At 40.1% G+C, this 17,340-nt stretch overlaps 1 protein-coding gene across 1 annotated transcript in view; it reads left to right on the top strand.

The window, feature by feature from the left end:
* The window catches only part of SRBD1 (S1 RNA binding domain 1), a 227,030-nt gene that overhangs the window by 147,856 nt on the left and 61,834 nt on the right, over positions 1-17,340 (top strand). Inside the window, exon 18 of the mRNA XM_073339107.2 lies at positions 3,341-3,423. Within this exon, the coding sequence (XP_073195208.1) occupies positions 3,341-3,423 (83 nt within the window). The remainder of the gene's footprint in view (positions 1-3,340; positions 3,424-17,340) is intronic.

The raw sequence follows: 17,340 nt of genomic DNA, 5'->3' as shown, positions 1-17,340 counted from the left end.
TCTGTATGTAGCACAGGCACTTCAATTGGTAATTATATGAGTGATTATTATAGGAAAGCATTTCTGTTGTAATCTAGAGCACTTGCACTGATTAACCTTTTGTGATTTTGACAAGAGCCTTTGAATTCATATGTGAGAGTCTTTGAATTCACAAATTCTGGGGTAGAGAAGCAGGCAGATCAGATGTCACCAGTACTGAGCTTTCTAAGTCTACCCTGGAAGCTGCCATTTTCAGCTTATGTTAAAACTATAATAATAAAGGATGTGAAAAGTATTACATGACCGAGCAGTGAACTTAATGTTAACTGTACATCTTATTTTTTATCAAAGGGCGGGTGATACAAATCTTTGAAAGTGAAGTACCTGATGCACATTCAGTTGGTATATTTTGTGTCTGTGGTTTTGAGGAGTCTTCCATAAAAGGGAAACAAGTAGGCATTAAGTTTGCTATATTGGCTTTAAGCATCATTGTGTAATAAAGTTCTTTTCAGAAACTTCATGAATTATTTGTCAGCCTACAATAATGGTAGTTGCCATTTAAAGATGTGTGTAAAATTTTTTGTGCTCCTGTAAACTGTTAATTTGAACATTCACATAATTCACTGTTTTTCTATTATGCCAGTAAATGTACCATTGGAGAAAAAAGATATTAATGACCCAAATATAATTTTAAGCCATAGCTCTTGGAGTGTGCCCAGATCAGCTGTGGACAGCTTCTGGGGTGGCTTATAAAAGACCCCAGCCTTCTCCTGTCCTGCCTTCCTTCTCCTCTTTTTACATCCACAGCAGGTGAAGCACCCACAGCCTCTCCGAGGGCTGTCCTTCAAACCCTCTGCCATGTGATACCGCAGCTGAAATCTACTCTTGTACCGTTTTCCCACCACCCCCTTTGATCTTTGCTTCAATCACCAGTCTTCCTCCTCCTCCTCCTCCTTCCTGTGTCTATCAGGCTCTTTCTGTTCATTCATCTTCTCTTCCCTCCCTTCCTACCCTGTTACCCCACCACCCTGACCCTCATCCACCAAAAAGAGACCACGGATTTTATCCTGACCATTTGCTTGTATCTCTTCCCCCCTCCCCCCACCCGCCCCCGCCTTTTGTTTCTTTGTCTGTTTAGTTTGTCACCTCTTTGGGACAAGAAGTATCGATTTCTATGTATTTGTACAGTGCTTAGCAGAATAACCAGCTGTCCCCAATTGGGGCCCTGAGACCCCATCTGAGTAAAAATAACAGTCATTACATTATAACAAATTCGTTAATTTGTCATAAAAACAAAAACCCTAGTTTGAAAATATTTTCTAGGTTTATATTATTACAATCTTTTTGGTTTCACGATGGAAAACAAAATATATTTGCTTCCTTATGGCAAGTACGCTACAGGATTTATTTATAACCACAAATCAGGACTGATTCTCTAGTGCATTAAACTGCTTTGTGCTGCGCTGGTGGTGCAGCTTAATACCAGCTTACCTGGCTCCTGAAGGGTCTACTTTGCATCGAGCGAATCTTTGGTTGTTGTGACTACTATATGACCCACCTCTTGGCTGTTGGCACAGGGAGAGTGTCCGGAGCCTCCCGGTGACCCTGTGATCCCTGACTGTCAGACCAGCCTCTTGGTGGGGATGGAGGGAAAGGCGCTAGTCACCATTGTAAATTCAGCCTTCATGGCCTGTAGAGGGCTTCAGATGCAGACAGGCCTGGTTACTGATCACTGCACATGACTGGCTGATACCCATTTAACTAACATGCTGAGTCCTACTAGGCAATTCTGTTCAGCCTTTCATTTCTTCAAATTCTCTGTGTATTATGGTTGGCCCCCTGATGAATTATTTTGATATTTTATCAGGAGGTGCTTTGCTGTATCTGACTGGCTCATTGTCTGGTTCTGCATAGTGTACTATCAGGAACCATGGGGTTTAGTCTTGAGAAGGAATTTTGTGCTGGTAACCCACCCAATTCCAGCCTCCCATAGGTAGGTTTTCCCTACATGCATATTTCTGCCATTCTTGAAGGCCCGGATCTGCACTTTGATATCCATGGAACATCTTGCATCTTGGTATTCCACGTCACGATTTCTGTAGCTAGGCAGGGACAACTTACCAACAAGGGATAGTACAGGGGAGCAGCTAAATCAAGCAACCTATCTCCTCTGAGCAGTCATGCTGGGGAGAAGAGGGAGCTTACACATTTTAACATCATCGGGCTAGAATTTTCTGTTTGCTGTGGATGTGAGGGAGCAATGCCTGTTTAGTTAGCCCAAGAGTCAGATTTTGCAAGTAGATGCCAACCCTGAGAGCTCAGTATGCGAGGGGCTGGCTTCAACAACAACTCTTAGGTTCCAGCAATGGACCGGGTGTCCAGGTTACATATGGATAGAGGTTGAGTTTGGTAAGATCTTCCTGGGTACAATTAGTTATTTCATAAAAGTGGCAGCCAGTTTTGTCCTCTGTATATCTCTTTGATTTTTGCAGCCTGGCATTCTCAATCAAGAATCTGTACTAAATCAAATTAACTGACATGCTAGGTAAAATTTTCGAGAGCACCAAAGTTCCAGGTTAAGCCTAATCTAATTGAAAGTCAGTGGGGCTTGGACTGTTAAGTGACTTAGGCTCTTTTGAAAATACTCTGGGTGGTTTTTAGGTTGACAGTTGCTGTATAAACTTATCCTGATACTGATACCCAGTACATTTTCAAAGTGATCATTTAGAATTTAATTAATAGATAATTCAACTTCAGATGTACAGAGTACAATGAGACTTTTATGTTGTGGAGAACTAATGTAACGAATCAGAGTTAAATTTTCACTTTATGAGAAATATCTACAAACATCAATAATGTCATTTAAATTTCTACAACTCAGATTCAGAAGAAATTTCAGAATTTAGTTACAGAAAACGTCATAGTCTCATTTTTAGTATGAAATCATTGTAACATAAAAATAAACTTTTCATCTGTATATGTAATTATCTCAGACTAATTGAAACTGGATTCAAAAGCCAGCTAGCTAATAGGCCTATGAAAATGAACATTGAGATGCAGCGGTATGTGTTCATTTTAGGCCTTTGAATTCTTAAAAATAAAAGTTCAGTAAGTATAGATTTCCGCTTATATTTCTAACAGTGAGGAAAAGATTGAGGAAAAAAATGTGTCTTGATGATAACTTTGTGGTGCTTTCATTTGTAATAAAACATTTGATCTCAGTTAAGGCATTCACATGGTTTTTTTCCAGGCAAAAAAAGAGAGATTAAATATCTACAACATTGAAAAATACCAACAAAAGTAATTATGCAGTGCTGCTCTTTACATAAAACCACAGTTGTTTTCTACTTCTATTTTTCAGTTTCCATAGCTAGACGTGTACAAGACCCATTAGCTGAGCTAGTGAAAATTGAGCCCAAGCACATTGGAGTTGGAATGTATCAGGTAAGATAATGCAGATCATTTAATCTAGTAATTCAACATGATATAGTGCAACACAAAAACACTGCTTTGTAATTAAGTGTCAACTAGTTATGTGTCTACTTTAAAATATTTGTGTAGAATTGGTGGTTTGGTACTCAATATTTGTCGTATGGGTTTTTTTTATTTTCTGACTTTAACAATTGTGATTTAGATTTAGAAATGGCTATAGCCAGATTTATAGTCTGTTTAAAACATCAGATCAAACTGGTAACCTGATCTGTAATGATGTGATCTCTTTCACATCATTACAGCAGTGGGTTTTTATTTCCTTTTGTAAAATAGTATGAGATATTGATCCTCCATTTAGAAGCCATTGGTTGGCACCATTATATACATTCTTTCTTCCCTCAGTGTTTGTAATAAAAACATTGATTTCAGATTTTCTTTCATTTCCTAAAGCTGCACTGTAAAATGTTTAACAATTCTCATAGAGTTTTGTGGTTTTCTTGAGGTTATTGGGGGGTGGGGAGGGACAATAGTTTTAAATAGTTTAAAATCTTTAATGTTATTGAGAAGTAGTTTAGTGGCTGTCATTTTATTGCATCTGCATGTCTGTCTTACACAGACACATACTGTAAATGCTACATATAATACAAATAAATAAGTATAGCCCTCAATTGAGGAAACCACTTAAGCACTTGTTTAAATCCCAGTGACTTGAATAGAGAAATGCCAAAAGTGTAAGGAAAGTTAAACACGTGCTTAAGTGCTCTCTTAAACAGAGGTGCTTTCATGAATCCAGAAGATGGAGCAGAAGTAAAAGCTGAAAGGTTAGAAGAAATAAAACATACTGTATTTCACGATATAGTCCAGAGGTCACGTAGCTATACATCCAGGTAAGTTCATGAATGTCAACGGAGTGGAATTGTGGTCACGGGATAACGGTCTCCTGTATGGTTTAAAGTGCTGTGTCAAAGCCAAATCTTCAGTAAAAAGATAATGTCCGCACCATGTGACTGAGCAGGGCTGGCAAACCCTGGCAGAAATCTGGGGAGGTAAGCGACTTCCCATGCACTGCCCACTGCGTGAACCTGAGAACAGTACCCCTCAGGGACAAGGTGACAGGGAAGAGACCTGCTGGGAAGAAGCCTGGGGAAAAACAGTAGCAGCTAATTTAGGGAGTTAAAGGGAGCAGTGCATGACTGCTGTTCACAGAGTCCCTGAGTTGGCGCCCAGAGTAGTGAGCGGACCTGGGTCCCGCCTCTGAGGAAATGGCCTAAGCCATGAGATGAGGTTAAGAAATATGTATCCAGTGACATGTATTATTGCAAAAGACTTTTGGTCAACATTTCTAGTGAAGGTTGCTCACTTGCCATTGTTGAGTAGCTGCATTCTGAAGGCCACAGGCTAGTGAACTGATATTAATTAAATTGGAAAAGATGGGGATCAGTATGAAAATTGAAAGGTGGATAAGGAATTGGTTAAAGGAGAGACTACAGCAGGTCATACTGAAAGGTGAACTGTCAGGCTGGAGGGAGGTGACCAGTGGAGTTCCTCATAGATTGGTTTTGGGACCAATCTTATTTAATCTTTTTATTACTGACCTTGGCACAAAAAGTGGGTGTGTGCTAATAAAGTTTGTGCATGATACAAAGCTGGGAGGTATTGGTAATTTAGAGAAGGATCGGGATATCATACAGGAGGATCTGGATGACCTTGTAAACTGGAGTAATAGTAATAGGATGAAATTTAATAGTGAGAAGTGTAAGGTCATGCATTTAGGGATTAATAACAAGAATTTTAGTTATAAGCTCGTGACGCATCAATTCGAAGTAACGGAGGAGGAGAAGGACCTTGGAGTATTGGTTGACCACAGGATGACTATGAGCTGCCAATGTGATATGGCCGTGAAAAAAGCTAATGCGGTCTTGGGATGCATCAGGCGAGGTATTTCCAGCAGAGATAAGGAGGTGTTAGTACCGTTATACAAGGCACTGGTGAGACCTCACCTGGAATACTGTGTGCAGTTCTGGTCTCCCATGTTTAAGAAGGATGAATTCAAACTGGAACAGGTACGGAGAAGGGCTACTAGGATGATCCGAGGAATAGAAAACCTGTCTTATGAAAGGAGACTCAAGGAGCTTGGCTTGTTTAACCTACCCAATAGAAGGCTGAGGGGAGATATGATTGCTCTCTCTAAATATATCAGAGGGATAAATACTGGAGAGGGAGAGGAATTATTTAAGCTCAGTACCAATGTGGACACAAGAACAAATGGATATAAACTGGCCATCAGGAAGTTTAGAGTTGAAATTAGATGAAGGTTTCTAACCATCAGAGGAGTGAAGTTCTGGAACAGCCTTCCAAGGGAAGCGGTGGGGGCAAAAGACCTATCTGGCTTCAAGATTAAACTTGATAAGTTTATAGGGGAGAAGGTATGAAGGGATAACATGATTTTGGCAATTAATTAATCTTTAACTGTTCATGGTAAATAGGCCCAATGGCCTGTGATGGAATGTTAAATGGGGTGGGATCTGAGTTACTACAGAGAATTCTTTCCTGGGTATCTGGCTGGTGAATCTTGCCTACATGCTCAGGGTTCAGCTGATCGCCATATTTGGAGTTGGGAAGGAATTTTCCTCCAGGGCAGATTGGCAGAGGCCCTGGGGGTTTTTCGCCTTCGTCTGCAGCATGGGGCACGGGTCACTTGCTGGAGGATTCTCTGCACCTTGAAGTCTTTAAACCATGATTTGAGGACTTCAATAGCTCAGACATAGGTGAGAGGTTTATTGCAGGAGTGGGTGGGTGAGATTCAGTGGCCTGCATTGTGCAGGAGGTCAGACTAGATGATCATAATGGTCCCTTCTGACCTTACTATCTATGAATCTTACTAATTGGAGAACAAGTTAAAAACTACTTTTATAGCTAAAGTGTACTATAATTCTAGGAATCACTGGGATCCTGATTGACTGTTTTTTTAATGTAATAAATATAGTAAAGCTCCTTCTTGTGAATTGGTTGGTTGATATCAATTCTGTTCGTTATAATCTTACATGAAGTGCAAATTAAAAGCATCCATTTCTTATGCAATGTAAAGTTTCTTTCCGATAGTTGCTTTATTTTTGCTGTTGATTAATAGGAAAAGAAGTTTAGTAATCCTATTTAAATAAGTGTGCATGTTCACCTGCACTTTTGATACTGTGCCTTATTGGTTTAAAGAGATGAATTGATCATTCTATGATGATGTATCATGTAAGATGTATATAAATGTCATTTGAATCTATTATAAAATTCTAAAAACTATGCCTCAAGGCGATGTGACCTAAAAGTGTGTGTACACTGTCAACTTGGAAAATCACAGTTCATCTTAAAATGTTGTTTCAATTATTGTTGTAAGTAACCTTAGGAGGAGAAGGTACTTTTCCTCTTTTTAATTTTGCTGTGTGCATTGGACAGCACTTAGTGGATAGTAAGCTTCATGGAGTTGCTGGCCTCAGCTGCATTTCTGTGGTGCACTGCTCTCTGAGGATCCCATCTGCACACTCACCCAAGGCTCTTCAAGAAGGTGCTTATAATTACAGCAGCAGCAAAGCAGGTGTTTGCGCAGGGAGAAAGGAGAAGGGCTGATGTGCAGCATGTTTTGTTTTGTTGCTCTTGGGACCATCTAAAGACCCTTAAACACAGTAAAAGAGTAAATACTCTCTTTTTATTTGTTTAAATAAAAAGTCAGACTATACTACTAGAGACTTGAAGGTGGCTATATTAGAAAAAATTGCAATTCTAAAAAAAGTCAAATTGACAGCATGTGGTAAATTTAAACATGAGGTGAATTTATAGATCTCACATCACAGCACCTAAAAGGTATCTGCTACCACCATCATAAATGTTGTGCAGTAAGCCCACTGCAGTACTTCTGAAGATTTAAAATCTTAGCTTGTGTTCTAAATGCTTATTTAAAACTTTAGAAGAAGGGGATTTCAAAATAGCAACTGCAGTTCAGGCAGGACACTGCAAGTTTTTCCACTGGTCCTTTGCATTTAAGTCACACTGTGGTGCAAATAATACTTGTAGATACATAAACCTCCTGTCAGAAGATTTTAAGTGAAAATATCAGCCCATAAGCTATAAGATGCTTGTTCATTGGAAAAAAAGGAATTTTGAGTTACCTGAGCATACTGTGACACTTTTGAAAACAAATTGTACTACCATGTTTCAAAGTTTTGCTGTCCTTTGGGCAACAGATCTCTTTGGGGGGGGGGGAGAGAATATTAAGCTATTATGACTTGTCTTCCTTTGGTGAAAAGTTATTTGTTTACATCTTAGCAGTTAGAGATGGAAAAACATCTATTGGATCATTGAGTGATGTAGGATATAGTCCCTCAATAAAGAATGTATCTGATGCGGAACTGACTCTTATCCGAAATAATTTTAAGGGTTATTTTATATTTGCCTGTTCTTTTACTAATTTCTAGGATGAAATATAACAGCATATGTAAAGGTAATGGACTTCTGACAAAACACATTATTTTATTCACCCACTATACCAATAAATCTATAATAGACTCTCTATATGACCACACTCCAAAATGAGCTCTCTAGTGTGTCCAGAAAGTTAACAAATCCAAGGTTTTATTCCCTTGGCATGGAGGAAGAACAGCTGCTAGAGGAGGGAGATCATAGATGAAAGTTAAGAATTTTCATGCACATTTTTCAAAATTGAGAATATTAGCAGGTTGGTCCCTCAGTGTGATTTCCAGGGGCAGGCCAACCCTAGGCCCAAGCTTATGCGTGTGTGCCACACCACTGTGTCACTCTGCTTTTTTTTCACCCCTTCCTCCACTAATTGGCTGGCTGTTTTTGTTTGCTTGTTTTTTGTTTTGCTCAGCCACTTGTGGTGGTGTGGCAAAAATGTGTTCTGCCTATGGCCAACCCTGGAGATTTCTCCCAGTTAAATCCTGACCAAGGCTTCCTTATCTGGGTGCCTAAATTTAGAGTTCTAAGCCCATGGTTAGGTTCCTAAATCTGAGCACGATTTTTAAAAATGCTGAGGACTCAGTAACTCCCACTGAAGAGAAAGGGAGTTGCTAGACATTAATACCTTTAAAACAATCAGGCTACTCATACAGGCATAATCAATGTATGGCACACCGTGAAGAACAAATCCACACTGTAGGGCATAGGTAATTCAGACTCTGAAGATGATGAATTTCCTCACTTAAGCAAATTCTGTGTCTGATGAGTAGTCACTTTCCGACCACTTTCCTCTCAGAGATGTCCTAGCAAAAATTTTCAAGCACTATCTCCAAAATTAGGCCCACATATTTTGTGAATACTACTCATGTAACTGTATTATTGATGGAGCTGGTAGCAGCACCTATCATTAAGGTTGTCCAACACTTTCCATTATAAAACCCTAATTTCAGTTGCATATAACTTTGCAAAACTTTAGAAATTTGGGCTGAAATTTTACTTGCCCGACTTTCTGCCTTAGGCTGAATTGTTTGGGGAAACTGTAGCCAGAACAGTACATGTGTTTTTGAGAAGGAGGCTAAAGAAAGGTATGTTTTGCAATGTTAAAACCATTATTGCAGCCTTCTTTCTGAAATGCTCTAATGTCCATATACTTTGTAGCAGGAACTTGTAATTAGGTAGTGAGGGACCTTTGTGTCAAGGCTGTCTTCGTGAAAATCTTCCCAACTTTAGCCAAGTTATAAGCCATTGAAAATTTGCAGTTTTCATGTGCTCAGTAGAGACTTGCTAGAGCTTTACAGCAAAAAATATGTGAAAATTGTACCCTCACTGAACACGCTTAAACCTCTCTCAGATTCTCCTGCTTACCAAACTGCACATATATGCTCCCCACATGGTGACTGAGCATGCTCCAACCCAGGGCTGTGGGACTCAGGACTTTCCTAGCTCTCAGCTGCTCTGGGATGGGATGGGGCTGGGCACCAGAACTGAAAGCAGTGAGCCTGTTTCTCCTCTGTTCCTGATGACTCCCCAGCTGGCACCCAGGCAACCTGGAAGGGGAAAGCACCTGGTTTGAATGCAGAGGGACAAAAGCTGAAGCAGGGAAGAGGGGAAAGGAGTAGATTGGGACAAGGAGTCTGGAGAGACTGGGACTGTTTGGGCAAGGAGACTGGGAGTGGGAGCATGGGGTGTGGGAAGAGGAGGCTGGGACTGTTTGGACAAGGAGGTTAGGACTAGGCTGACAGAGGAAGACTGGGCCTAGGAGGCAGTGAGTGAAATGGTGTGGGGGCAACTGAGATCAGACAAGAGGCTGTAGACCAGGTGAGCAAAGAGATTGGGGAAAGGAGTCACAGTGGGGACTAAGATTGCACAAGAAGCCCAGGGAAAGAGACTGGGATTGGGAGCCAGTCAGGACGGGGCGGGAGGTAGACAGATGGAATGAGGAGTCAGCAGTAGGGAAATGGGACTGGCTGGACAAGGAGACTGGGGCTGGGATGAGAAGAGTTAGAATCCAGAGGGTGAGAGGTAAGTTCTTGAAAAGGCATTAAGTGATCCATGTATTACTTAAGATATCATCTGTGTCTATAGAAAATAGATTGTTGAGACCAGTTGTTGGCAAAGGCAACCTATTAAATCGCCACCTAACAAGGACCAGCAAGAAGAGAACAAGAAGAAAGAGGCTTTACAGCTACAAACTGGGTTGTTTGACCACAAAGTCTTTAAGCATATGCTTACTGTATTTGCTTTGAGACAAGTTTCATTTTACTGAGCTATGAATCCTTCTCTTTTTACACCATCCGAAGGTGATGTGGCTCAGAAGGTGTTTATCTAAAATTAAAGGAAAATGGCAGGGATTTGACCCAATAATGTAGATCGGTGGGGGCTAAACACAATAGCATTAAGTGGTGAATAGGGAAAGGTAGGCACCATCTGACCACATAGTTTCAGCTATTCCTCTATCTGCCTGATGACCAGGTGTGAATGAAAGGTGAGCTTTAAGAACAAGGTCTCCAAGTAGCCAGCCCTTATTTCATCTGTTGACACTGTGGTGCTCTCTCATATTAATTGCCAGGAGGGTACCAAAGCAGAATGTTAGACAGGCAAGTGTTTTCTTAGAATAGACAGAGAAAAGGAAAAATCTCACAGCCATAACAGCAACTTACCTGGCATGACCCCTGTTTGCAGGCAGACTGCTTAGTTGTCAAACCATAAGTTCTGGGGGGTGGTCTCTGAACAAGATGTACTCAATTTCAGTTTGCATGATCTGCAAGAGACCTTAAGTGTATAATTTTGTACCTCCACAGAAAGGCAAGCTGCCAAAATTCTGCACCAGATTCAGAGCTTTCTGTATGCTGGTAACGGATGCATTTCACACCAGCTGGCCAGTGGCCCTTACATATGCCTTTCCTCTTCTTTCTGCTTATCCTAAAGATCCTATGAACAGTGAAGACAGATGGAGGAATGTTCCTTCTTGTAATTTCTGAGTGGCCTGGCATGCCATTGTACGTGGTACTCAGCTGACAATTCCATCACCTATGCTCCCCATTCTCATGCCCCAACTTATAGATCTGTTGTTTCAAAGCCAGTTCATTGCACTTCCCCTGAAAACATATTAAAGGCTGACATGATTCTGGACATTTGTCTCCCTTCTAAACTTGTCGTCTGATAGGGAAAGGGCTTGGCATTCCTGAGATGTCATTAGACCTACACTCCTACCTTGAATTAATAGTCTGACTGCATTTATCCTATATTTGGACTGCTTCTAGTTCATTTGTTGCTAAATGGACTGGATCATGCACCTGTGACATTCCCCAGGGTATAACCTGGACTGCTGAACTGCTATGTCCCCTCGCTCTATAGCCAGAGGTGCCTTTTACACGCTTTGCTGTGAACAGCCACCTTTCCCGGTTCTGCTCATACACAGCCACTAGCATGTAAAAGCACTCCCAGCTGAATATAAAACTGCTCTCCAAACCACTCATGAATTACATACAGGGCAACACCTGCATATTCCTAGCCCCAGCCTTCTCCCCCAGAAACATGTGTCTTGTACTGTTCAGTACCTCCCTGGACAGTACAAGCTCATAGTAAGTTTGTTATTTCAACAAGGCAAAATGATTGTGCACTAGCTTTGTTGCCTCAAGTGAACTTTTCCAAACACTTGAATCCAAACATGAAGTGGGTTAGATAAAACAATAGAACAAGTTTATTAACAACAATAAGGCTGATTTTAAATGAATACAGGTGATAAGGCATAAAGTCAGAATTGGTTACAAAAGAAATAAAAAGATAAAATTGCAAGCTAATCCCTAAATTTTATCAAGCAAGTGAACCTAAAAGCAAAAAGGTTTGTCTCACTAAAAGCTGCAGTACATTTCACAGTCTGTCTCCTTCCAGCCTGTGACCCATGGCTTAGACCTGTGCTCAAGTCTCTCCACTGTCTAAGTCTCTCCACTAGTCAGCTGCAATGTTGGTTCAAGGTTCTAGTCTTCAAAGCAATTAGCGGATGAAGCGCCGGTTACATTTAAAACTGAATTTTGATCTGCGGCCATTGAACAGTTTTAAGGGTTTAAAAATCCTTTCATAATATAATCCTTGTGTTCCACACTACAACATCTTTCCTGTTTAGCATATTTGGAAAGTTATCTCTTATACATGAACATTCCATAAGAATGTATAATTCTCAAACCTGCAAAAGGAGAGCATGCTTGATTCCAGATGTAACTGGAAATTTTGTGTCAAATAAAATTTGCGAATGATGTTCTTAGCAGGTTCCTTAAGGGAAAATAGTTGAGCTAATTCCTGTTGTAGTTCCCATGTATTGCTGGAGGGTCGTGATCAAATGAGGGTTTTATGAAGCATAATTGGAATGCCGAATAGTAAGAGTTTAAAATATGGTAATGCTGTTTCTTCCCCTCTTGTCCTCTTCTCCTCCCATTTTTCCTCTGATTTTATTGATTTTGCATTTTAATATTTATCTAAGACCTTTACCATTCCAAATGAAATTGGATATCATACAGTCTAGCTTGTTTTAAAATACAGTTTGACATAGAGAGAGATTTGGGACCATTTTTTTGAAACTTAAGGGAGCACTGTTTCACTAAGATTTGCTTCCTCTTTAATTGGTAGTGGGAGATATATTCTCCAATGTCCTGTCCAAATTATTGTCGTATGGCTGTTGACCTATTTTTAAAATCTCTGGATCCAGTCTTATAGAACTTAGTGACTACAGTAAGTAGTTCCATTGAAGCTACAGCAGGTTCTCAGTTGGTTGCCTTCTGGAAAGTGGGAGGTCTTCTCTTTCCCCTGGAAGATGGATGGATGATTTTCTTTCCCATTTGTTCTCTTTGCCTACGGACTTTGTGCTCAGTCACTAGGGACTCAGATAGCCATGCAGGCACCTCTCAACATTGATCCTTGTTCATATGTCTTTTCTCCCTCTGGCCCTAGGCCTGAAAGATAGGGAGGGTCAGAAGAGACAGAAATGTGCAGGTTGTACTGGGAGAGTGGCTCATTGCCCTTTCCTATAAGTATATGGAATTGCACACAGCAATTTCTTTTTAAATAAAATCCCAAACCAGACACAGCAGCAGTGTTGCCACCTGTTTCTGTGGCTCTCCAGTGGTGGCTCTAGTAATAGTGTGTGCATTTGAAGGGTTCATTGTACTGGCTACTAAGTGAACTTCAGGTTTTTGGCTAAATAGCGTCACCTAGAATTTCACCACTGTTTTAAATTCCTTCGTGAAAGCTTTTGGTGCGAGATAGATTGATTAGAGCTTCAATGCTTACAATATGTAGACATTAAATACAGGTTGGAGGTATTTAGAAGGTTGATTCTGAAAAGACATGACTAGAAAGTCTACTATAAATGTGTAAGGTATTCGCCAAAAATTCAGACTTTATTTTAGGTTCCTGTGTTTAAATCATTAATAATTTCCATACACATTTCCTATCCTTGTGTTTTCATTAGTAGTATAGAGTGAAGTGCATTGCTTGATACTCTGCATCTGAAAAGCCACATTTTTCTCTGTGTTGAGGACTTTTATTACATTTATTCATTGTGGATTAATTGGATCATAGGATATTTGGATAGTAAGGTTCAATAGAGGAGCTTGGATGTCATAAGAGAATCACTCTCAAAGAGTTTTTGAGATGTGATATGCAAATGAGTGATTTTTAAATCTCCGAGGGATAACTATGTCATAACAACCTTAACCTCCACATTTGCTTTATTACTTTTATTAAAACAAATCTGTAAGGGGGTGCTATGTGTATTTTTGTGATGAAGGAAATGAGATGGCTTATTTATTATGTGGAAAGTGCTTTCAACTAAGAACTGAGTGATTCACTGAAACGTTGTGGAAATGCACAGTTCAGCAGGAATGAGTGTTCCATGGTTTGATTTCAGCTTTTAACACTCAAGTGTGCAGCTTGTCTATAAAATGGTTATTCATTTCCCCTCTCTAAATTAATAGACAAGTATATATACCATCAAGATTATTAGGCATGGAATGGATCACTCATGTTCAGAGTGTTGTTTTTATGATTTAATTTGTTGTCCTAAGTCTTGATTGAAAGGGCTATCTGAAGAGAATGCATGCCAAAAACCTAGAGGTCTAAGGATACCAATGCTCCATATTGTAAGTACTTCTCATCAGTCATACATTTATTAGAAGGATGTGTGCAACACGACTTCCCTTTTGCAAGTCATATCTAAAGGCAGGACATAAAAATAAATATTATAATGTATGCCTTAGGTTAAACCATTAAAGATGTGACAGTCTAGTGAAATGCTAGAACCATATGATACTATGAGAGAAACTTTATAGCACAGCATTTAAAGAAACTTCCCTGCCTACAGTCCACATGGTCCACTTTGCAGGGTTCAGTGCCCTTGTTGTATACCAGCAATCTGCAACCTAAAGGCCAGAAAGGTTGTTATTCCTCAGCTTCTGCCATAGTTAGTGTCATCTTTGATTATATGAAACCGCTCAAAGCTGAGAGAAAAGAACATATGAGCAGGGCATAGTGAATGGCATTTCACAAGATATGCTTTGTTTGACCCCCTTCCCACTAAGGAAAATTGAAGCCTGTCCCACCAATAGTGTCTGCCTTAAAAGAATCAAAGTACCTTTATTCTCAGTGTCAAGCATAGCCAAGTGTTTTCCTGGATGAAAATTACATTGGCAAAGAACACTTCCATAGATTACTAGAAGGAATAATAACCCTAACATTCATGTGAGAGGCAAGCCGGAAATAATCCTCTAAGTTTATTGGGCACAAAATCTTTTGGAAGTGGGAGATTGTGGTGTGATCTAACTGCTCTTGGCCATTGGAGGCAGGAAAAACCCAGGTCATGTTAATAGGCAGAAGGCACTTGACTAGTGTGGGAAGGGGTGGATTTTATTCAGGCATCACAGCATCAAATCATGGAATCCTGTGTATTGAAGATTGAGGAAGACTTTTAGGTTGTATAATCCATCCATTTGCTAGTTGCAGGTTTGTTAACTAAATCATATGGTGGGAAAGGCATGAGCTCTGTGAGAAAAGCAGGCAAAGATCCTACAAGTTCCTGGTTGGCAAACTTTTGCTGGGGAGTTGTATGCTCTTCGTTTCTGAATGACAAAAAACCCCAGCCATGTGCTGAAGCAGGTCTGGAGGCTTAACAGCATTTAAACCAATCCTCAACAGCAGTTCTTCTGGCTGAAAGGGGGTTCACGTCTTTCACTGCTGTAGCTTTGGCAGTCTGATCAGTGAAGCCTGCCTTTTTGGGGCTGGCAGCGAGAACACCAGTCTGCTGCTGCTCTGATTCCCTACCTCGTTGGCAAACTTCAACTAGCATTATAGCATTGTGCTTGCTGCCTTCTATGGCTGGTGGTATGGGAAGTGGCCACTGAACTGTCTACCTTGGAGCTGCAGATTAACTGAGGTGTTAGGTACTGCAGAAAGGCACTAGTAGCACATTGGAATGGGTTTGGCAAAACTTCAGACTGGCTTTTGCTTTAGGGCCCAGGCTGAAACTTGGAAAGATCCTTCCTTGGTCCCTGAGGTACCTGACCTCTGTTAAGTGGAGCTTGCTGTTGTGATGCTGTTGCTTATAGGGAAGCTCTCAAGAAGGAAGAACAATGATGGGAATGATGCTGGTGGTGGTTGTAAGTAGGGCTGTCGAGCAATTAAAAAAAGTAATTGCCATTAATTACGCGATTAAAAAATTAATCATGATTAATTGCACTGTTTAATAATAGAATACCATTTATTTAAATATTTCTGGATGTTTTCTACGTTTTCAAATATATTGATTTCAATTACAGCACAATACAAAGTGTACAGTGCTCACTTTATATTTATTTTTTATTACAAATATTTGCACTATAAAAAACAAAAGAAATAGTATTTGTCAGTTCACGTAATACAAGTACGGTAGTGCAATCTCTTTATTATGAAAGTTGAACTTACAAATGTAGAATTTTGTACAAAAATAACTGCATTCAAAAATAAAACAATGTAAAACTTTAGAACCTACAAGTCCACTCAGTCTTACTTCAGCCAATTGGTCAGATAAACAAGTTTGGTTACAATTTGCAGGAGATAATGCTTGTTTACAGTGTCACCTGAAAGTGAGAACAGGTGTTTGTATGGCATTGTTGTAGCCAGGGTCGCAAGATAGTTAGGTGCCAGATGCGCTAAAGATTCATATGTCCCTTCATGCTTCAACCACCATTCCAGAAGACATGCGTCCTTGCTGATGACGGGTTCTGCTCGATAACGATCCAAAGCAGTGCAGACCGATGCATGTTAATTTTCATCATCTGAGTCAGATGCCACCAGCAGAAGGTTGATTTTCTTTTTTGGTGGTTCGAGTTCTGTAGTTTCCGCATCGGAGTGTTGCGTTTTTAAGACTTCTGAAAGCAAGCACCACACTATATCCCTCTCAGATTTTGGAAGGCACTTCAGATTCTTAAACCTTGGGTCGAGTGCTGTATCTGTCCTTAGAAATCTCACATTTGTACCTTCTTTGCATTTTGTCAAATTTGCTATGACAGTGTTCTGAAAACGAACATGTGCTGGGTCATCATCTGAGACTGCTATAACGTGAAATATATGGCAGAATGTGGGTAAAATAGAACAGGAGACATACAATTCTCCCCCAAGGAGTTCAGTCACAAATTTAATTAATGCATTATTTTTTTAACAAGCATCATGAGCATGGAAGCATGTCCTCTGGAATGGTGGCCGAAGCATGAAGGGGCATATGAATGTTTAGCATATCTGGCACGTAAAACCTTGCAACACTGGCTGCAAAAGTGCCATGCGAACACCTGTTCTCACTTTCAGGTGACATTGTAAGCAGTATCTCTCGTAAATGTAAACAAACTTGTTTGTCTTAGCAATTGGCTGAACAAGAAGTAGGACTGAGTGGACTTGTAGGCTCTAAAGTTTTGCATTGTTTTGTTTTTGAGTGCAGTTATGTAACAAAAAAATCTACATTTGTAGATATACTTTCACGATAAAGAGATTGCACTACATGGGAGCTATTTTATCTTCAAAGCTGTAGCAGCTGCCAAGTGGCTTTGCATCCTGGGTGGAGAATTCCTTTCCCCTTTCTTAAGTCCTCTGAAAAATGCCTGCCACAAGCCCATGTACTCTGGCTTAGTTCAGAGTACAGGTTTTGGCTGTGTGAAAGTAGTGATTTTGATAATAAAAACAAGACATGAATAATGTAAATGATTCTTGTCTTAGTATTTCTGTGGTATAATATATATGTTTACTAACATCTTCAACTCCGAAGATAGGGTAATAATACTGCTCAACAGGATCAGATACTGTTTCTTCGAGAGCTGAAGGAAATCAGCCCATGTGAACTTCAAGAACAGTGCATGAGCCTAATGCTACCATCGCATCTATGCCTGTTACTCATGAGGCTGCCAATAAACTGCATTGCTGTCATAGACGCATAAAAAAGCATAG

This window comes from Lepidochelys kempii, chromosome 3 (assembly GCF_965140285.1).
Source record: "Lepidochelys kempii isolate rLepKem1 chromosome 3, rLepKem1.hap1, whole genome shotgun sequence".
NCBI classification, from domain to species: domain Eukaryota; kingdom Metazoa; phylum Chordata; order Testudines; family Cheloniidae; genus Lepidochelys; species Lepidochelys kempii.
This window is presented reverse-complemented; position numbering and strand designations above follow the sequence as displayed.